Genomic DNA, 23424 nt, shown 5'->3' with positions numbered 1-23424 from the left:
AATCCCTAAAGATACAAGTTCTGTAATATAACTTTTACTTCTCTTGATCTGGGTCAAGCTCTTTCATAGCAGGCTTGTGAGGTGTCAGGAAGAAAGCTGATAGCAACTGTCTAAAAAAGCAATTCTAAAATACAGTTGACATTAAATGACACAAATTAATTCTTTCTACAAATGTAACCCACACAGTCTGCTTCTAGAGAATATCTTGATGATTTTAGTAGCACTAAGGCAGTCAGAGGGTCAGTTATCCTAATCTGTAGTCCTTAAAAGAAATGAACACTGGCATTTTTGAGGGTTAAAAAGTGCAGGTGAGCATTACAAGAGGGAACAGGGGGACCCACCAGTTCATGAAAGAGGATATGGTGGATGAGTGTAAAAAGACTCATAGGATTTTACTCTTTTAAGTGCTGTCAGTTGAATTTGTGATAACAGTCACAAGAGATGTAGCAGATTTCCTGGAAGCACATTCCTGTCACTCCTTGTATGTTTATTGCTAAGCTTAGGAATAATCTCTCCAAGGTGAATGGAACAACAACAAATGTTAAGTGGTTATATGCATTCTTTATAATTAATGACTGGAGAAAGGAGACAGAACACAGAAATGTGGGCTTTGATGCAAATATGGAAAAGGACTAAACCCCTGGATTATGACATTTTGAGTTACAGCCCTATTTTACTTTACTTTTCATGGGTATTTAGAGCTCAGAAACACAAAAAGATTAGCATCAGTTTTTGTTGTTAACCACTTTTGCCAAAGTCTTTGGACTTTTTGAGCAGCGGCAGTTCGGGTGAGCAATTGCAGACATGCTTCCCCCAGGAGCTGGAGGCCAGGCTGGAGGGTGTACCTGGGGCAGGGCAACTCAGCCTGGCAGTCAGTATGGTGGGGCAAAGCCAGCAAAGCTGCCCTGGAAACCAACTGCTTCACACCCAGGATTTGTTGTTGCTGGAGTTTGTGTGCAAAAGTCATAGCAAATTTAGCATAATAGTATTGTCCATGGTGTAAATCTGGAATTCAGTTAGCTGTAAACATTTGATGTTCAGCTAATGTTTGTTCAGCTAATTAATCCTCTAATAGCTGCAGTATTCAGATGAGAAGCTCATGAGAATAGAAATGTAATTAGTTTTCCAATATTCCATTTGTGCCAATTCCATAAGGCTGTTTTGCAACCAGCAAAGAGCATAGAAGGGGAGGATCCTAGATGGCTGGAAAAAGATGAGCAGAGCATTTTCCTTGGTAGAAGCAGGAGGGATTCACTGTATTACATCCATGGATGCCAACTGCAATGCTCAGGAGGAAAACTATTTATTTATAAATTCTTAGAGCACAATAAAGCAATGAGAAAGAGCCAATACAAGCCTGCTGAGGGCAGATCATATCAAAGCTGTCAAACTCCCTTCTTAGACAGGATAAGAGGCCTCACAATGAGGATACAGCAGTAGGAGTGACACATCTAAAGTGTCCTCAGCCATTTGGTTTGTCACATTCTCCAATGGACTCTGGGACAGCTTCCCCTGCAGAGAACCTGCCTGGGCAGGACCACAATCAGCCAAAGAATCATAAACAGCTATCAGTGACTGCTCCTGTGTCAGCCAGCTGTCCCCAGTGGGGTTATTATATGGTATCTACACTGCATTCTGCCCAGTCTATTCACTAGTTTAACATCATCAAAAAATTGCATAAATTATGCATGAGAATTTAAAAATATTACTAAAGCAGGAGGAGATGTACTTGGGAAGACAACATTTAAACTCAAACTGGCAACTCCTGGCAAACTAGAATTTAAAAACCACAGGACCAAGTTCAAGGTAGACACATGCGAGGTGAGCCCAGAGAACTGGTGACAAATCCACTGACACAAAGAGAGGAGCTCAGTAGGCAGGAGGGGCAGCAGATCACAGCACAAGCCAACAAGGTAACTCAGTGTGATTGCTAAAACAAGATTTTAAGAGATGAAAGGAATTCCGGACGCAAGCAGTAGTGGTAACTAATCCACTCTTTTTAATGCTAGTGTCTCTCAGCTGCAATACAGTACCCAAATTTGAGCTTCAAACTATAAAAATGCATGGAGCATCCAGAGAACAGCAAGAGAGATGAAAAATACCAGAAAATATCCCACAAAGAGATGCTATTGGTTTGCAACACTCACAAACAAATCTTCTATGGAAACTTTTCAAGGGTCACTTCAAATCCATGCTCCATGAATACTGTGGACCTTATCTTGGGTGGAGTTCAAGTGATACCTCAGGTCACTTCCAGGCCCCATTTCTATTATGCTTTTTCTGAAATATTTCCAACAAGCTAAACCAAACTCCAGCACTGCTTTCATTGTATAAAATAGATGTAAAAGAAGAAAGGCTTAGTTTTGCAAAACTGAATTACATAATCTCTATAATTCAAAAGTAAAAAAATTAAAAACCTACTTACTCTATAACTAAATTAAAATTAAAGTTTGTAACAATCTCCTCAAGAGGAGCCAAGTCAAAGAATTTAAGAAAGCAACCACTCCTAGTGTCCCTACATGCTACAGCAATCAGAGAAATTAAAGATTATGAAGGAATGGTACTTTTAATTCAGATTTAACATCCAGTATTTAGGGGAAAACTCCTTTTACATTTGCAGAAAAACATGAAATTAATAACAATACCTGTGTTCCAAATGAACCAAGATGCATAGTATCACATAATTATAATGAAGGACTTAAGAAGATTCAGAAAAAAAAACCATTTAAAAATATTTTGACACTCTGGCACTAACCTCAGCAGAAGGAATTGCATTAGGCTTGTTAAATGCCAGCTAAATCAGCTTTCCACAGGAGACCATGTGCTTACATTAACCATATGTAATAAACTGAAACTCACTTTCATAGTGCTATGATTAATTACAAATAAGCTCTACAATACAATTTTTAATGAAATGTCTTTTCAGTTCAGTGAAAGCTAAGAGATGCTTGAAGTGTCTTTGCTTGTACAAACTATACATTATCTCTACTGTCAACTGTGTGAAAAAAGAGTTTTCCCCCATGTATCCACAAAGGAGTGATGAAAGGTCAAAGAGAGACAATATTGCTATGGGTTTCTTTGGAGGTTTTGTACCAATAAATGAGCTGAATGGGTCACAGCACTGGATGCTGTGAGGGCTGCATGGTTTGCCTGGCTTTGCCATTAACTCAGAACAGCATCAGACAAAAATCACTGGTCAGATACCCAATCCTTTCTTTGAAAAACAAAGTTACTGGCACTCCTTATCTTTTCTGAATCCTTCCTTATCTATGAAGGAAAAGCGCTATTTCTAAGTGCCTAATTTTAAGCAATTCAGCATCCCCTAGCCAACAAACTTAACTGCTCAAAAATAATCAACTAAAGTGCAGTTCCCCCAGGAGAGATGAATTTTGTACTGTTTGTAGCACTGTTACAGTCCTGAGACAAAAGATGTCTCACAAATGGCAAGCATTAATTTCAGGAACAAAACGTTTCCACAAAGCCTTTGCTTTAGCACATCAGAGCAAAAGGGAACCCCTGCAAATGACAGGTGACACATCCTTGGTGTGTCCCTGGTGTCCCTGGTGACACGACCCAAGGGTGGGGTAAAAGTAGCCTAAATCTGTGTGAGCAGGGCCAAGGGTCTCTCAACGAGTTGGGTGCTGGCAGCTGCCACCTGCAGTGTGCAAGGCAGAGGCATTGGGAGGAGATGGCACCTGACCTGCACCATGTGTCCCTCTGTGCCCTCAGCAGCAGAGCAGAGCTCTGCCAGTGCTCTCAGACTGGCCCTGCACCATCCCGTATGGCACTGAGCCTCATTTGCAGCCAGTGTGGTGATTTTAACAGATTTAAGAATTGTTTCAGCTGAGAATCTCATATATTATCACTGTCTTGAACCTCAAAGTCAAAATAATAAAATGTGACTAATGATGACTCTGCAGTTTATTGTTGAAATTTGTCATTTAGATATGCTTCAGGCCTGATACACTCCAGGAACTACAGCAGTAGCCAGAACTACATTGCACACTTGGTACACCAGCTCATGCATTAATAAATCAGTTGGACAATGCCTTTTTGGTGGCCAGGTCATTGCAACCATCAAAATCAGCTAATTAACTTTAATTTCAGCTAAAGACTGAAACTGATTTTTTGAAGCATTGTGAGCCATTCCAACTCCAAATATTCTGTGATTCTGTAAAAAACACACACACCTCTGTCATAAACCAACACATGGACTGATGAAAATAAATGCTTAAAATAAGCTAATGGGAGAGAAATGTTTTTTGTCACCTTTAGTGCTGATCAGTCCAGTATGTATTTACTCATGTCACACTTAAGCTCTCTTGAAGCACAGATGAGTGTGTGACAGAGTGGATATTACACTCTGCTAAACAAGCTCAATGACACCTCCCAGGGTGCCTGGTCACCTCTGAGCTTCACCATGTCTGTCAGATTGAGGCTGATTCTCTTAAGATCAACTATAAAACAGAAGGATGGAAGAGCAGGGAGGGCATGTCTGCATGGAGGCAGCACACAGGGCTGCAGAGAGCACACCAGCACCCAACCATGGCCTGGCCAGCCTTTTCCTTGTGTTGCTGCTCTTGGGAAAACCATCCCTGGGTACCCATGTGCTCATCATGCTTGAATTGCACCTCCCATGTAACCAGAAACAGGGAAAAAATGTCCAAAAAGAAAAGAAAAAGGCAAAAAAATCCACCCCAAAATCAAATTAAAAAACAATCCCACCAAGCATCCAAAAAAACCTAAGAAGATACCACCTTGCATAGTGGGAAAAGCTAAATGCAAAGAACTACCAAGTAGGTGCTAGTGACAGATGCATAAAGTAATTGCTAAAACAGAGGAGGAACTTGGAAGCACTGGTCTTAATAATTTTCAGCACTTAATAGTGATTTTTCTTTTATTTTATTCCTGTGTCTCTTTGTGATGATGACTGTCTCATTTCTGGAATTACCAAAGGTAAACACTGGCAGTCTTTTGCGGTCATGTTTTTCTCATCACAGCAAGGGTGCAGTGCTAATGATTTTTTCTAAGAAACAGAAATATACACTGGCAGTTTTTCAAACTGTAAACTGGAATGAAGCATTTCTGTTGTGAGGAAATCTCAGCACCAAATCAATCTATCCTGTCTCACTGGTTATGAGAAAAGGAGGGTAGAGAGATGCAGAGTTACTTGAAGGAAAGGTTACTGTTGCTTTTGGTTTTTCCTTAGATAACTTTTCTAAATTATTTTACTCGATTTGTCAATCAAATCCCTAAAATGTTTACAGTGGTTTGTAACAGCATCCATTACACTGCAGACAAGATAGGAAAAAAAATCTTTCATGAAACTAATTTAAAAGCAAGCCATTGATTAAAACAAAAGGATGACTAGGAATTGGTAACTTTTCAAAACCTTGAATCAGCAACACATTATCAATGAGGCCACAGCATGTGAGACAGTTCTCATAAGCTGCAGACTATGATCAGCACAGCATTAGCTTCCAGTACTTATCCCACTCTTTTATCCAGCCTGATCTGGGATGTAAGATGGTGGAACACAGAATTTCTAATTCCCTCTAGTTTTTTGCTTTTTGTGATGTTTTGCTACCAAAATGATAGAGCACAGCCTAATATACTTATGGTTTGAAATAAATAAATAGATAAAAGCACCACAATGCAGTGTGGGAGATTACAACAACCCAAAGAAGGAGACAGCAAAGAAAACTTCTTCCAGGAACAAACTGTAAGAGGCAGGGAATGCTTCTACCTAAATTACATGACAAAGAAATGCCAAAGTATACACACATAGAATATACTCAAACAAATTCTCAATAAAGGAAGGATACCCTAAAAAAATCAGCCCTTTAGTATTTTGATGCTACACTCCTTGCTTTTTCTGATGCCACCTCATGCTGGTTTATGAGAATGGTGCTCTCTCCTGTGCATGGCACATAGCCACAAGGTAACAATCCACTGCCTGAGCTGAGGTTTTCTTTAGGGTGTGCAGAATGGCAACCACCAATGGCACATTGCTTTCCCCGGTCTCATTTGTCACAGCAACCTTTATATATTCTTTCAAGTCAATCTTCCATAGAATAGCCCTCTATATCTACCAGGAAAACAACATGTCACTGAGACAGCAACATGGTGATTCAGGCTAGAAGCAGAGGTCACTGCCTGCTGGCCCTCAGCCCAGATCCTCAAGAGCCCACTCTTATTTTGTGGCCTACATTACCATAAAAGCATTATTTTTTTAGCAGAGGATTTCAAACTCTTAATGTATGTCCTGCTTTTTATGGCTTCATAATGTGTGCAAAATTCAAGTTTTTCTTCACTTCCTTTTCACTTCAAACCAATGAAACACATCCTGGCTGCAACACCAGCACCTCTTCTTCCCAGAAGTATTCTGGCACTCTCTTTGATATTGTCTTTTTTCTTGGAATAAGGCCTGCTTCTCAAACCTGTCCACATTCTTCCACACTATCACTTTCAAACACCTTTTGTAACAATTTTCATATAGTGACTGTATAAACCATTTTGAGATCAAAGAGTTTTGAGTTGTCTGTAAACAACAAAAATGCTGGAAATTGATGTGGGAAATTTCTGGTGCTTTCCAACCTGGATTTTTTCTTGAGTTGGTGGGTATTTCCTCTCAGAATTAGGGACAGTTGCTTTTTCCACAGCTTCTGCTTTGGTCACATGAGGTGGCAGCCTGAGGCATCACGCTCTTGGGAGGATCCTCATTCTATTCTGGGACACCAGAAAAGACAAGGCTTTGGCCACAGGGAGCAGCTGAAAGCACCAACTCATACACTGAACTTTCACTGAACAGTGAAGCTATAGAGAATCACCTGAATACAAATAAAGCAAAACACAGCCCCCAAAACATGATAAAACTACCAACTCTTCTCCTTGATATGCAACTTTTCAGTTTTTATTAAGAGACAAATAACGGTTCATCATTAATGCAAATACCAAATTCACCAAATGACAATTTTTTTTGGAAGAAATTAATGTTCCTTTGTGATGTGACCACGCGTATTTGTGTTAAAAAGGATGACTAAGAGTGGATAAAGGGCCCAGGAATGGAGATAGGCCAAGGAAAACTCGGCTTAAAACTTGAAAATGTTGAGCTCATGCCAAGTAATCTGCTTAACCAAGGAAAACCCCAATAAATAGCCTGCTTCCTGAAAAGTGTACAGCAGTTGTACAGTCAGAAGTTCTCCTTCTGACTTGCAAATTGAAACACTTATCAACAAAATAACAACAACAAAAAAAAAGAAGCAGACTTAGTGCAAGTAATTTGAGCTTGTTATTCAGCATCACCAAGAGTTCTACATAATGAAACTGTAAGACACTGGATAGCCCTGCCAAATAGTTGCCAATTTCCAGTTTCTAATACTGCAATAAAAGTGCTCATCATTGGAAGTGATTGGTCATGGATGGAGATGATTAAGAAATAGACAAATAAATTTTCCATCTTCCACTTCCATACTTCAGAAAAATAAGAAGAACCAAAGCCAGTACAACCACGTATCGAACCAGGAACAAGGGAGGTAAAATACATCTCACAAAGGAATCTGCAGCAGAACCAGCAAATGGACTTGGTCCCAGATTGTGTCTTCAGACACTCCCAAGATGAACAGATTTTAATCAGATTTATTGTAATGAAATACAGCCAAACTGTCAAGAGTTCACACATGCCATACTGTCCCACAATTATTATGGGCAGCAAAACATTGCATTTCTTTGTAAAGGACCAATATTGTGCCATGATGTGTTACACCTGAAGAACAGGGGATTGTAGTCTTTGCAGCCCTGCCAACATGGGCAAAAATCAGGTGACCAAAGCCTTTACTGCCACCCTGCAAGGTTTCCACAAATGGCCATGCTTGGCTCTTGCCTGATGAGTCCTAGCAGAGATAAGATCATGTGGTCTAAGGTCTGCATCTTTACTTTATATGTAGTACTCCTGAGAAGCATTAAATCTGCATCTTTATTTTTCTTGCAGTACTGCTAAGAAGCATTAAAAAGTATAATGTAATAGAGACATTTAATATAATCTAGATCAGTATGACAAGAACAAGAAATTGCAGAAAAAGCAGTGGAAATCACTTAATCCACAGTCCCTGCTTAACAACAAAAGAAAAGAGGTCACTGGGAAACCACTGTGGAAGGAAACATTTTATTTCTCTCTGTATCTTTCCATGCTTTTAAAAAATTGAATCCATAATTGCACAGGTCTCACAGGGAGGAACAAGTGTTTGAAGTCTAAGAGCAGCTTTCTGCATGAAACCAGCTATAGATAAAGCCTGAGGTTAAAACACAACATCCCAGGGTCGCTTTCCAGAGCACCATCCAAAAAAGCACCATCCATCTTTACATGCATAGAAATTAACCACGGAAGTGAGTTTTTCCCAGTATGTTTTGTCCATTTCTAAAGGGTCCAAATGCTGCAATTAGCTCTACAAGCCAAGTCCCACTCTGGTGTGAAGCCCTGGGCTAATGCTCAGCACCACTTCCATAACTCAGCGAGTGCCTCTGACACCATGGACCTGCAGGACCCAGAGCAGCACAGCCAGGGGCACCTGCAGCACAGGGAAGGGGAAGATGTGCTCTCACACACCTGTGAGCTGTTTCCAATGTTCACTTCCTCTGCTTGACATTAACCTATGGTCATGGTACCAGGGAGAGCCTAAGGGAAATTTATCTCAATTTTAAAGGAAAAAAATAAGATTGTATCCATCATAATCTACATGTTTTCCTGACACGTTTCCACATTTGTCATATTTTCAAAGTTTAACTGACAAACATAATGAAATCTGGCTTCCATTCTAATGTCATTGTCAGAAAAAAAAAGCCTTTTTTTTTTACAGATAGGAAGGATTATTTCAAGCAGTTTTTCTTTCTCATCAGCACTCTCTTAAACAAGTTTCATTGAGCAATCAAAGATAATCTTCAGAAAGCCACAAATCAGACATCATGAAATTATATTCTGGGTATTTTTCTAGAGTGCTTCCTCTTTCCTACTTAAAATAAAACTGAAAGGGAAGTCAGTTTTATTCATCCAAGAACTATTTCCTCAAAATTTTCACTACTTGCTAAATGATTTCAAATAAAAAAAAATAAAATTCCCATGTATTCAAAAACCACAGCTATTCTTTTTCACTTTTGTTTCAATCATTCCAAGCGTATATTAAAAATAAATTTTCAACATGAAATAATGCTTAATTCTCATAACCCTTGCAAATCCCCTTCTAGAGTAATAGTATAAATAACCACCTTTCCAAGGGCAGAGATTACTGCCCATCTTGTATCAGACCATGCCACCTGGTACTTACTTTCTCGTGGCAAGCACCTGCTCCCTTTCAGTAAAAAGTAATTAAAATCCTGTAAGAGTTCCCTGTTCCAGGTCAGAATCCATGGCACTGATAAATGATAGTAACAAACCAATGCCAAGCAAGAAGAGACACCAAGATAACTTTTAGCACTATAATGAAGTGCAAGTCAAAATATAGCCACTATTCAGATTTAAAAAAAAATAAATTAAATCCATATTCATGTGTTGCAGCAGCCTTGCCAAAGCTTTGAGAAAAAGCACAGCAAAACTAAGCTGCAGTAGTAACATTCAGAAAATGACTTTGTTGCTAAACATTTGGAACCAACCTTTACACACCAAAAATTGAGGCAAAACAAGTGACTCCTTCCAAAGTCAGTGACTTCCAATGGCAAAAGAAGCCCACAAAAGTGTTCACAAGAAGTGTTCACAGAATTAGAAATATGAATTACAATCTACCCCATCTTTTGTTCAACAGCACTCTTATAGCTTTCTAGGAAAGTGTAGTGCCTCTAATTCAAAGCCTGCAGCATAGAAGGGTTTTTACATTAGGAAAAAACAAAACCACTTGAGCTCACCAATAAACAGCACTCAAATAGTGAAAAAACAAATTTGGGGCATCATTACTATTATCATAATATCTCAACAAGGAGTATGCAAAAGAGACCTAAGTGTTATATCCTCTAATACCAAGTTTTGCAAAAATGTCCTCAAATTCTGTGGTTTCTATGGGATTTTATCAGCTTTTTTCTCTTCCCCTCCACATCAGTGTATACAAGTAACTGGGTGAATGATGAAAAGACCCCATGAGAACTTTTTTACTCCCACTTTCAGTAGTTTCCCTCTTTGCCAAAATTAAACATACCATTATGTTTTCACACTTGCTGTGGGTTCCACTACGCAACACTCTGGGAGGGGTGGGGGTTTCCACTCTGCAGTGTCAGTGCTAGCAGGAAGCTGCACTCCTTACAAAAAAGGGGAAGCTGCCTGTCTGCAGGGTTTTGAAGTCACAGCCTACTTTAACCCTATATGGGCACATCCGCCTCCCCCCAAAGTCAAGTGTGACATAGCAAGAAGCTGAACGAGGAGAGAGTGTAAGCACTGATTGCATCCAAACCTGTGCCTAACACAACTGAAAGCACATCCTGCCAGTGTTGGAAGGCAAGACAAACTCTGCCTCTGAATGCTTTTGGCATTTAAAGAACATTTAAAGCACATGCTCTACTTTACAGGAAAAAAAACAGTCTTGATGTAGAAGCTACATGAATGTAGTGGCCCCCTGGTAACCAGGTTTACTAAAAGCCAAAACTAATCACAGCCCTCTGCTCCTGCTGCTTTAGGTTCTGATGGCATCTGCAGCAGAACTTGGAAGGCCTGCCAGAAGGTTTCCTAATGTTTATAGAGAAGCCATGTTCATCCTCATGACTGTTGGAGAAGCTCTCCTGAATCTGGAACACATGTAGGGTTTCAAAAGAACCACAAATAAACACAAAACCAGAAAAACCCCAACATTTTCACTTCAGTTTCAGTAGGAGGAGGAGAGGCATTTCTTCAATGATATTATCAACACGTAAAAATCTTGCATCTCATGAAAGTAACAGAAAAATATACCTCCAACTCAAACATGCATTTTTGATATTTCTTGCTTAGTTGCTTTCCTTCTCTTTTGATGATAAAAATCTAATAGATTTATCAAAGTAAAACAACATTTTGCTTTGAAAACTTTTATTTTTAATTAAAATTAACTCTAAGTTCAATTAAGAGTACAGGGACCCTAAAAGCTATTAAAAAGTTGGTTTAAGCTAAGAGTTTGATCAAGTACTAACTGAAAACAAAATTCATCGATAACATCGAAACGCTCTGGATAATTCAGGCTTGAAGGTACAAGTATATGAAGATTAGTCCTTAATTCCTAATGGCCATAAAGCCATAATCATGCTCCTAACTGACACCTACCCTACTTGCTGTATTAGTATTAGTATTTATACATTCAACCACATACTATGTTTTTGGGCAAATAAGTGTCATTTTTTAGTCTAATTTTCAAGGCAAGCGAGTTTTGTGTGCTTATTCTGCTTGTCTGTCAGGTTCCCTCTATATTTAATTCCAGCAAGTAATTCAGATTTATAAAAGGTGGAGGTCTCAGTGCTAAAGAAATATCTGCTCAGAGAACAGCCCAGGTTAGTGCCATGGCTAAAGTTAAAGAGCTTCAGCTGTAACAGCCCCATGTGGCTGGTGCCAGTCAGGATGCTCACAGCTCTGGTTGAATTTCATATTCAGAAAAAAAGAAAACAAAAGCCTTGAAATGATAAACTGCTCCCAAATCAGCAGTATTATATCACAACATAAAGTTAAGCTTAGTAATGCAGCAACAACGAATTTCCTGTAGAAAGAAAAAAAGGAAAAAAAATGCAGGTCCTACTAAAAGTCTACAAGATGGTTTTCAAGCTGTTCTGTGGTGAATAATCTCTGTGTTTACAATAACTACAGTGTGTCTTTGAAGAGCTCAGACCTGGATTCTCTTCAATCCATTCTACCCTATGTGTCAACAGAATAGCTGCCAGTTTCTCCATATTCTTTATTTTTATGTCACATTTAAACATATATAGTTAGGGACGTATCCATCATCCTGATGAGATTTGATTGTGCTGTCATTTTTCTTTATGCTGTGATAGTACTTTTCAAGAAGGAAAAGAAGATCTCATCTTCTTCTGTGATCATAACTGCACTAAGGAATAAAATGCTCAATTCCAAGGTTTTGGTGAAACAGTTTAATGACTAGTCAATTTATCAACATAAATATTAGTATTTTGCTAGAAATAACTTAATGACTATTGAAAACTTTCTGTCACAATTAAAAAATGTGACTATTAAAAATTGCTGGTGGAATTTAGCTGGGGTGGTTTAACCCTTCAAACTCTTCTTATTGCCTTTCTCTTGGCACCTAGTATTTAAAATTCTGCCTTTTCCCTTTCTTTGTAAACCCTAATTTTTCCTATTTCCTTCTTATGATACTCCCATCTCTGAAAATATGTATGTCAAATTTTATTCTGATGCTACAATGCATTTTCAGTGCAAATTAGTAGTGTGTTCTAATAGTAATCCATTGCACCCCTCATTTTAAGGGGAAGGAGGCAAGACACATGACAAAAATCATAGAGTGAAATAGCTGGAATTCCACCCACTGGGAAAGGCTGGATGGCAGAACCACTGTGCAAAGCTGCTGTAAAGAAATGCAAAGTAAGTATTATTTTACTTTATATGAGTCTTACATAAAAGATTTTTTTTAAAATTTGAAAGCACCAGTGTAGGATAATTTATAGTTAGAGATTTGTATTGTTCAGAAATCACATTGGGCAGTCTTAGACTTGAATAAAATTTAGTTCAGACATTAGAGAGCAGAAGAATGCCTCTTGGAACTATGTTAAGCCAAACTGTGCACTAGGAAATGCAGGCAAGCACATTGCAATAACAGTTCATTGTAAAATTCCATATTGTTGATATGTGCTGCCAAAACACACTCCCCTGTCCTCCCATCCTTCCTTTCTGTGGCTTCAGACAAATCTCTGATTATGGACTCATTCTGTGCCCCTCAGTCACCCACTTCTGAGATCTCATCTAAGCACACACATCACTTGGTAAAGTCAAACCATTCTTGTCCATCAGTAGTGTCCATTGCAGAAACCTCATCCTCTGCACGCCTACATTAGGTGTATTCTACCAACCTCTTCCAAAAGCATCCTACTAACATATAATCACATCCCTATCTTCTCACCTTCTCATTCTAAACTGTTCTTTCACATTTCCTGTAAATAAATGTCAGTTCCATTTCCATAAAGTTATGTCATTGTTTTTTGCCATCACCTCTGCTTTCTTCCTCATTCTTTACCGACTGTTCTGTTTCCCCAATCTACTTATTTCTACATCCTTATTAAAATTTCTATACTTTTACACAAAACCAAACCCACTTCACCACTAACATGAAGTCTTCAGTAAGTACAAACTAAATTACCAATGCAGAATATTGCTTTCACTATTTACTGATTTGCCTCTGCTTGGAAGATTTTGCACTGTAGGCATATATGGAACAGGGAGAATGTCTCATTTCTTATTATTACTGATTCAGGTGTCCAAACAGAATACATCTACAATTTTTGCTGTATGATTTAAGTGAGCTTCTGAAGAATTTCTAGTATGCACTGGACATTACTATGCAAAAATCAAGTACAAAGAATGGTCAAACAAAAATTTATATATAAAAAAAATAAAGTCAACAAGTTTAATTCCAGAGTGTTAGTTCCCAGCTGTCAGATTTCCATTAGAATACATTATAAACAGTTTCTAGGTAGTGCTGTAGGAATTTTATATTAAAAATAAAACCAAAACAAAACTGCTAAAAAACCCTAACCAACAGAAACCCCAGAAAACAACAAATTATGTCATACTACACCACAACAGGATTTTTTTAGTAATTTTAGCAACAATGAGATAAGAAACCAGCCAGTAAGGAATGCCCAGAACCTGCTTGCTTTCCTTCACACCATCAGCACAGTGCTCTTAACTACCCTGCCAACTCCCGCAGCCCCAAAGGCAGAGGGAGCCGCGGAGCAGCGCTGCTCTCGCTGGGGCTCAAGGGCGGCAGCGATGGAAGTCCCCGGCCGGTGCCAGCACATGACACCTACGTAACGGAGGCTGAGACTCAGAATTTCCTCTGGGGCAGCCCCTCCCGCTGCACTTTCGCTTTCTGCGGCTATAATGGTGACGGGGAGCCGGGAGCCCGCACTGCCCGCACGCCGAGCCCGAGCGGCGGCTCCCGGCTCCGGCGGCGGCCCCGAGCGGGGAGCGGCTCCCCTGGCAGAGAAGATGGTCCTGGAGAGCCAGGTGAGTCTGCACCGCGCTACGGGCTCCCCTGTCCGCTCCACGCTGCTGGAGTTCCGTACTGGAGCCACGGACAGCTGCAGAAAAGCTGCAGTGACAGGAACTCTGTATGAAGCGGGTATGGCAGAGCTCAGCCATGCGGGACACAGTGACCGAATGTCATGCTGCAAGTTTAAAATTGTGATGCAGGCTATAAATTCACTGACATTCTGGGCATTAGGTCATGATTAGATCGCTTGTAACTAATTGATACCACCCAGGAGGAAGATTACGTGGTGGTAGCTTTATGCAATGGAAGTGCTGAGAAATAGAAAAAGAGGTTCATGTTTCATGTTACTGTGCTAAGTGAACTTTTTTCTTCTCTGGAAGGGAGTAAGGGAAGTGGCAGAAACATAGATTTAAATGAATATTACCCAGGTGAGATGGTTGCCTAGGGAAGTTTAAAGTGATGCAGAACACTGCATCATAAATACAGAATCAAAGTTTACTTGCAGGGATGTTTGAATTTGTCTTTTGGAGTCAACCCCTCCCAAACTCAAGTGATGCTTTCCGAACATCAGTAATCAAGTTTCACATTTGCAGCAAAGATGGGTACTTTTTCCCAAAGGTGTCTCTCAGTCCCTCTTTTTCCAAGTTAACCAGCAATGCTGAAATTTCAAGAGTAACAGGACATTTGCATTGCAACATGGACCTTCTGTTACCTTATGCAACAGGATAAAAAATATTTTCTCTAAGATAAAAAAACAGGTTTTATTTTAAAAAAAATTGCAAAGAGATGTCTTCATTTTAACTTCTGCTACATCAAAAATACTCTCATAGTACTTTACAGGGAAGTAAAGATTTCTGCTGCAACAAATAAGATCCAATTCTGGGCTAAGTTTCTCTGGTGCATTTAAGCTTTAAGTGGATTGGTAGGGACCTGATGCACATAAGTCATGCAATCCCTTGAGAAACGATTTACAAATTAACTAATAAGATATTGCACTGCGTACAGCTTATTAGAAAGAAACACTGAGCAGCAACAGCACACAGCTACTGTGCCTGGGATTTAAAAGCTAGATTTAGCTGTCATGTCCATAATTCTTAGTGCATTGCTTATGTAAAGGAGTAGGTGAGAGGAGGGTTTAGTTCATATTAAGGAAAGTAAAAAGGCTCTACAGAATGTAATTGCAGGATTAGTAAAAAGCATAAGGCAGCTTTGCTCCACTATTTACATATCAAGGCAATTTAAGGAAATCCTCACATAGAAAACTTTAATAATTGAAAATGAGATTGAGAAACAACTTGGTCTTACATTAAAGGATAAAACATATGTTTTCATATTTAAAAAATTATATGTGTAGAGAAGAATTTGGTAACTTTTCACAGGAAACTTTAAAGGTTAATTTCCCAATGAGACAAAATAATATTCAAGAACTTTTGTCCAACACTGATAGCTACTTTGGTAATATCTCTGCAGCTTTCCAGATATGCAAGAGATCTACATGCCACAGGATTTCTATGCATGAGAACATTTTGACAGTAATTGCCATTCATCTTGAGGGGGAAAGTTAAAGTTAAAGAGACAAAGCAAGTAAATGCCTCAAGAATAACTTTTTAGAAAGAGCATCACAGTATGGGGCCAACACTAAAGAACAGAGAACCTATAAAGGCAACAGATGAGAGGAGTAGTTGAACCTAGCTGGGCAGAGAAAGAGGAATCATAAGAATTAAGGGTGGAAACTTGTCAGTTTTGGTAATATGTACAACCCTGATCACAGAAAATTAAGTTATAAAAACAATTTTTAGCAAAGCTGCTGTTCCAAAACTAGAAGGACACTAAAATTTGAGATTGTACACCAGAATGCATTAGTGAAGTCCACCAAGGTAGCACTACACTTAAGGTGTAAGGAAGTGCTAAAGGAGGAAATCCCAGGAAAAAAGTAATCATTGACTTTAGCCTCATGCAAAAGTCACATACTGGGAGACAAATGATCCTATTGTATGTGACTGCAAAAAGGAGCAGTTAAAAATAAAATTTAAAAACTTTACAAAGAACTGGAGTGAAAGTGCTTTGCTTGGACTACATATAAAGACAGCAGCTACTGCTTTCTAATTTGTGAAACCAGCTTCAGAGCATTCCCATTGAAACAGAACAAGTTACTGGTTTTTAACGCAGATAACACATTAGAGGAACTGAAAATATAATAAATGCCTGAATGGTTCACTTGCAAGTGAAGGTGATTAAAACAGTTATTGAATGCTTTAACTTGTAAGGACCCCTAGTCTCAACCTTTAGCTGCAATTGCCATGGACTTGGGTTGCCCTTTGTCACACAGGCACCCTTGCAGCAGCCCTTGCACAACTTCTGTCCTAAGGAGACACAGATCAGCCTCGCTGTCACATCCCATTAGGGGCAAAGCTGATAAAACCTGCTGGGATTCCAAGGTGACATCGTTTCTTTCATTACCTTTGTCACAATATTGATTAGATTAGGTCTGAAGCCCATCTTTGGCCTGCTACTGACCCATCACATCTCCTGGGAAATTCTGCAGAGTGGGAAACAAAATTGAAAACGACTGGAACAATAGAGATGTTCAAGATGGTTATAGCTCATGGGACTCCCCCAGATGTGACAAGTGCTGATTTTTACTAACTATGCATCCTAATACATTAATCCCAAACTTGACAACTATGTATTACATTATCTCCTTCACAGTAGTCAGCCTTCAGGAGCTTAATGGCATGAAAATAACCCACCAAATATTTTCATTTCTTTCCCTGGAGTAAATGACAACATGGTCAAAGTGCTGCCTAGCTAATTTTCCCTATCAAAATTTTAAAGAGTAAATAAAGAGCAGGTTGGCTTGCTGTCTGTGCAGCAAACCTTGTATCAATTGTCTCCCATGCCATGTTTAGTTTTAAGTGTCTCACTTATGCAGGACAGCTGAAGATTCAGTTCAGAGAACAGCACAGCTGAGCCATATGGCATCCACATAATCATAGTAGTTAATAGCTAAAGACCCCTACACCTGCTCTTATGTTTTCAACAGGCTTTACTTACTGGCATTAAATGCTTCTAATATAATACATGCTCTGTGTTGGGCTAGGCTTTGTATGTGACAGATTTGATAGTTCCAAAGGAAAAAAAGACTAGTCTCAACTGCTAAATATATTTTTAGATTTAGACAGAATAAAAGTTGGAGATTTCTTTTTTTTTTTTTTAACCTTTTTTTCAATGCTAGGTCAGTTTTTCCTCTTTCACATGTGGGCTGCTTTACAAATACCATCAGTAGGCACAGCTGAACCACAAGGAGCCTGAGCAATAAGTTCAGTAAATGTCACTCCTTTTACCTACACCTTTACCTCCCACATCTAACACCCACTCCCTCTGACAGCACCAAAGCTATGGTTTGAATTTGCCTTTCTTCTACGCATTCTCTCCTTCTCCTTATCTTCACACGGCTTTGGGAAACGGGACAGCTCAGCAATTAGTATCCCATAAGTAAAATAAACATTCCTATTGGCAGTGGGGAAGCTGGAGCACATCTGTCTCACTCAGTAACACCCCTGGCAGAAAATCACACACTGTGTAACCTGGAAACCTCAGGGTCTCACAAAACAAGAGCTTCCAAATTTGATTGTTGCATGCTTTGAAGGATCAAGCAAAATGAAGCAGAACAAGAACTGTGTATTTCATTCCAGTTGAGCATGCCAGGACACTATCTAGATGCTTGTTTTACTTCCATGGGAGTAGAAAAACCATAACAAGAGGGAAAAGAAAAAGGCATCTAAGACTTTCTTCTATATAAAATGTTATCTCTTAAACATACATATGAAAATACATATTCTAGGCTGCTGCTATTATCCTTTTCACAACTTCTAAGAATCCTTTAAGTCCTAGAAACTCTCTCAACCTGTTCTTGAACTAGTCATTCTTTTTTTCACTCAGAAAAAAAAAACGAGCAGAATTTCTCTTAATATATTTCCAGGTACTTTTATAATAGAAATTTTTTGTATATTACTGAAAGATTTGACAAGCAATTAAAATTGCATTGAAAAAGACTTCAAAAATTAAGGATGTACAGAGAAAGAATAGTACTTGATTATGGATTTATTTAAATAAACTTGCTTTAAATACACTCTAGGATATTTAAATTGAATGAGATTCATCTATCTATACCCATAAATATTACTCCAAGCCCCAATAAAGTCACACAATATATCTTCATGCTCTGCAAAATCTTACCTGTAGGTTATTACTGTGCAGATTTTAATTAAGATGTAATAACAGCTATTACGTAAAAAAAACTATGGTTTGGAACTTGAGGATATAAAAAAAGCAATATTCTGAGGATTGTCCAGGAATAGTAGATCAATTTTTTTATGCTTTCAGGGCTAAAAATTGTCAGAGGAGGTTTCAGCCAGAACTAGAAGGTTTTTTCTTTGGAAGGGTACAGTTCATCACCCAAATAAAAATGTTCAGAAGATCTCTTGCTGCATTATCAAACAATATCTTCTAATTATGTTACACTTTTGCCCTTGCTTAAACCATTAACCAAGTGATACAACAGCTGTACTCTTCACACATTCTAAAATAATGAAACCCTGAGCACAAACCAAAAGGAAAGAGTAACCATTCCTCAAAACCATAATATAGAATTAAAATAAAAATAAATTAAACAGATATTTTTGTTGTACACATTTATTTTTTTACAAAACCCCACAGCCATTTATTTTTGCCCACAATATATATGACACAAAGCTAAGAGGACATTTGCACTGAAATCTTTCATTCATATTAACATGGGAAGAACCTTTCCTTCCTCAAAGTAATACACAGTACATGTGTGTGAGGAAAACAACTTTTCAGAAGTTTTAAATAGCTTCAGTGTCCAATAGACCTTGTCCCACTTCTGTGTTCCTACTTCTTCACCCTCTTTTCTGCATTCCCTCCTTACATGCACTACTTTCCCAGCTCCCCCAGCCCTCCGGCTGCTGCCCCAGCAGGTCCACGTGCCCTGCCTTGATCCCTTCTCCATGCTAATCCAATCTGTGGCCCAGCTGCCTTTGGCAGCAGTAATTACATTCCTCTCCTGCCCTATCAATTGCTGGCCTCTTCACTACCACTGCTGGCTTTGATTACCAGGAAGAGGATTTTATTTCCATTCCCCACTTGCCTTCACTCCCCATCACCTTCTGCTCTAACCACGAGATGCACTGCACTCCTGCACACAAGGCTAAGCCCCTCTCCAGCTCTGCCACCTGGTTCTTTGCAACCCAGAAAGAAGAAACCTTAGCTGAAGGCTGAGAGTTCTTGCTCTGTGCAGATCACAGGCTGACAGAAATGGACTTGACACCGCTGGTTTTGTTTGATGGTTTCTAATGTGCCTTCCCACCAGAGGAACAGAAAGCCAAGACACCTAAAGCTGGCTCTCAGCTGTATGAGTTTGATACTGTGCAAACTTCAGAGGGAAGAGGGTGAAGATGAAAAATTTTTGTCAGTCATTTGGACTGTGCGCAGCTGGCTTGTGTCAGGGTGCTTTCCTCTCCCTGGTGATTGCTTCATCCAGAGTCTAAGGTATAAATGTGTCTCCTACCCAGATTGCCTCTCACCTGCAGAGAAAGAGCTCCCAAGCCAGGTTTGAAAAGTGTTTCAGAGCATTTCAGAAGAAGTGTACAGGAACTCACTTATTTGAAACTGCTGACATTTTGGAGGATGAAAGAAGCTTCAAATCTCCAGGGCTCCAGCCTTACAGGCACTGAGAAAAAATAAATCCCTTAAAAAGAAAAGAAACAGAAGGAGGGAAACTGCCTATCAATGTATTTAGAAGTTAATATATTTAAATCCCTTGAGGAAGGAAATAGTTTGGGAAAGTGACAGTAAAAAATAGAAGACTGAAAATAAGTCTGATTTTCTGATACGTTTTAATTTTATGTTTTAATGAGAAACAGATTTTGAAATAAATATAATCCACAAAAGCAATACAATTTATTCACCAAAAGGCAAGAAGTTAGGAAAATACCATCTAGAAATAGTTGGATACAAATTTAATTTGTTTTCAGGGACTGTACATGTTTATCATCAGCAATAGCCAGCCCATTACTGCTTTTGCCCCCAACCAATAACAGAAATGCATATTGCTTTTTTTATTACTCAATAATAGCCTTCCTTACAAGACAGAGTAACTGAATCCCAGAACTGGTACTGTAAATCTCAGTCATCCATGCAACCCCTTTAGCCAAACTGGCTGTTTGAAAGTAGACTAGAATAGCTCTACCACACTGAGGGCAGCTTTATTTCACCTCCTGGTGTCTGCAAACACAGAGCTGGACAGCATCTATCACTGGCCTTCACTGACAAACACTTGAAATGAGAAGAATAATGCTGCACTACCTGGAGTAGATGGGCAAGCTAGGCCAGCAAAGCTGCAGGAAACACACTAAGCTGGGGTGGGCTGTGACCAGACCCAAGTTCCCTCTGCAGGGTGCCCAGGTCCATGGGCAGGGACTGGGGACAAGTTAAAGCAACTGCCAGCTTTCTCTGCCTTGTGCCGTGGGGCATCCATGCATATTTGAGGACTAAAACCAGACAACAGTAGTGAATGCTTTCAAATTGTAACCAGAATCTAGTTTAGATACATTGTTTTATGTTATCTTCTGACCTTGCTTTTGCCACAGGAAAAAGAGCTCTGAAAACCATGTTTGCATACTTAAATGAGAAAAGGAACTGGTATGCCCTAGTATTTTTCATTTCTGAAGGTCTTAAGGGAGGAGTGAGAACACACAGTAAATAAATAGCTTAACAGACTGTAAACAACCAAAGCTTCACCTCTTGCAAAACTATAGTCCCTGTGATTAACGTTTCAGGAATTATATTAAAGTGCAATAACTTTCCCTGTAGACTGGTGATACCCAGGAGAGAAGATTCTCTGCCTTGAATGACACCATGAAATTTGATTTGTTTATTCTAAAGAAAGAAATAACATCCTGTTAATTTAGATAGATTTCTTAACAAAACCAGCATCTTCCCGTTTTGATCAAAAATTAAACAATAAATATGAAGAAGTCAGGCTGTCTGACTGCATGAAAGAAAGGGAGAATGTGTATGAAACAGTCCTGTCTTGTAATTAATAATAAAAAATTGACAGATATTACCTCTGCTCTGCACCTTCCAGTATTGTGACTCAGAACTGTGCTGTAAAAGCTCTACAGATTGCTAACAGCTCCTTTCTTTAAGGGTTTTTTGTGCTAATAAAAACTTATGAACTGAGTAAAGAAGAATTTAGGGCATCAGTCACCACTAGATTAAGATAACATCTCAGAAACTTCAGGGGTTGTGGAGTTTGCCCTTACTCTCTGGTACTTTCTCACCACTCAGACCAATAATCAGGTATGTGTTGACTGACGTTAATTTTTAGGGCACAGACTCCAGCAGACTTGTTAAAGGAGAGAGGAAAATCCATCAATTGAGACTGCATGCAGCATGCCCACACACAGATGCAATCAGCACCAAAGCAGTGCTCCAGGCAGAGGTGCCCTTACCCAGCTCTGCCCCTGGCAGGGTCAGGCTGGCTCTCCCCAAACGCTGCCTTCCCCACTCTGTTCCCATGGCAGCAAGCTCAAATTTCACCACAGGTTTAGCAGCTCTGTTCTGCACCACAGTCACTGATTAATGCCATGACCCTTGACTCCTTAACCTCAGCAGTGACAAAACAGAAGGCTCTGGGCTTACAGCCCCAAATTTTAAATTGCTTTAAGGATGGTCCTTCCTGTGCAGCAAGGACTTGCAAAGATGTTTTATATGGATAAACAAAGATCCTTTTTACCCCTCATAACCTTTTCTGAAATTTAGTAGCAATAGAAAAGTAAACAGGTAACTGCTCTAGCACAGCTTTAAATAATTCAAAGGATCACACTCTTTGCCTACCTGAAAAATTCAGAGCAGGCCCTGTAATAGTAAAGAAGTTTTTAGTCAATTCTAAAATCATAAGAATACAGAAGACAGATGACACTAAAACTTAATTTATTTTCTATTTGGCAGAATTTAATAGAGCCTGAATGCTCCTCTCAGAAAATTGAAATAGGAGCACAAGTTTTAAATAAACTTCTTCTGGGCACATCTGCAGGGAACAGTTCATGATCAAGCAGCCCTTGAAATTTCTTATGCCATTTGCTGTTACTGCAATGCACAAGTTTTAATCACTGCAAGGAGCTTCAGCTGTGCCTAGGATATTTGTTCTTCCTAGTGATCCTAACTGGGAAAATCCTGAAAAAGGCAGGCACCAGGGGGACTCAAACAATCCCTGTGCTTCCAGAGGGGTGAGGCCAAGCAATGCTGCAGAGTGGAAGTCAAATGTTCAGATGGCACCTGGCAAGGAAGAAACCAGAGAAAGGTGTGGGCCAGCCAAGCTGTCCTTACAGCCCCCAATTCACCCAGTGCATGGCCCAGGACAGCTGATCCACATCTGCCTTCGCCAGGCTCCCCACAGGCAACAGAGAGCTCAGGGACTGCAGCCAGGCCCCTCTGTGCCTGGCTGAAGGGCACCATGGCACTCCTGGAGCACAGGGACACACACCAATCCCTTGGGACAGATCTGCTGGCAGAGACAACCCAGAGTGGCCTCTTTCAAGCACAAGGCAGTACTGGCTACATTCCAAAGCAGTACTGGTACCAAGCAATGAGAGAGGAGGAGTCTTATACTTTAAACTTTGATTTCTTCATTTTGCAAAGGGCAGAGAGTAGCAGGCAGGACTGAGGTGGCAGGGCCCTCTGGGCAGCTCTGGCCTGTGGGGCTGGGCAGGGAGGCTGAGCTGCCCAGGCCACCCTGGGGCTGGGTCACAGAGCACTCAGAGGGCACAGCCCAGCATGGCACAGCCCAGCAGGCAGCAGCACCCTGCTCTGCCTCGAGATGATGGAGACAAAGCCTGCTGGTATAAAACCAAGCCTGGGGAGCAGAAGTACTCTCTGCCCCTCTGCTGCTGCTCAGGAGCCTGCAGCAGGCACTGCCCCCAGCAGCTGGAAGATCAGGCACGGGCACAAGCACAGACCCTTGAGGACATTCCCTGTTGGCACCAGGAACAGCTGCTGTCTGCTCATGTGCCAGTGGCTCAGTCACAACAAGCTGACACTGCTTGGCACATTTCAGAGCCACTTGCTGCAGTCATGGCCTTTGGATGCACGAGCAGCTCAGCTCACTGCTACAGCACTGCTGCTACCCTGAGCCCTGGGTTCTGACCCAATTACTGTC

At 40.0% G+C, this 23424-nt stretch overlaps 1 protein-coding gene across 3 annotated transcripts in view; it reads left to right on the top strand.

Moving 5' to 3' along the window:
- RASGEF1A (RasGEF domain family member 1A) overlaps positions 1-23424 on the top strand; it is a 146042-nt gene that overhangs the window by 83162 nt on the left and 39456 nt on the right. For 2 of the 3 annotated variants that reach the window (XM_066554256.1, XM_066554257.1), the window contains exon 2: positions 12442-12556. The exons of the other annotated variant lie outside the window; for it this stretch is intronic. In XM_066554256.1, the coding sequence (XP_066410353.1) occupies positions 12515-12556 (42 nt within the window). In that variant the 5' untranslated portion in view covers positions 12442-12514. The remainder of the gene's footprint in view (positions 1-12441; positions 12557-23424) is intronic. 3 annotated transcript variants of the gene reach the window in all.

Source organism: Molothrus aeneus, chromosome 8 (assembly GCF_037042795.1).
Source record: "Molothrus aeneus isolate 106 chromosome 8, BPBGC_Maene_1.0, whole genome shotgun sequence".
Lineage (NCBI taxonomy): Eukaryota > Metazoa > Chordata > Aves > Passeriformes > Icteridae > Molothrus > Molothrus aeneus.
The sequence above is the reverse complement of the archived record's forward strand: the minus strand, read 5'-3'. Positions and strand labels throughout refer to the sequence as shown.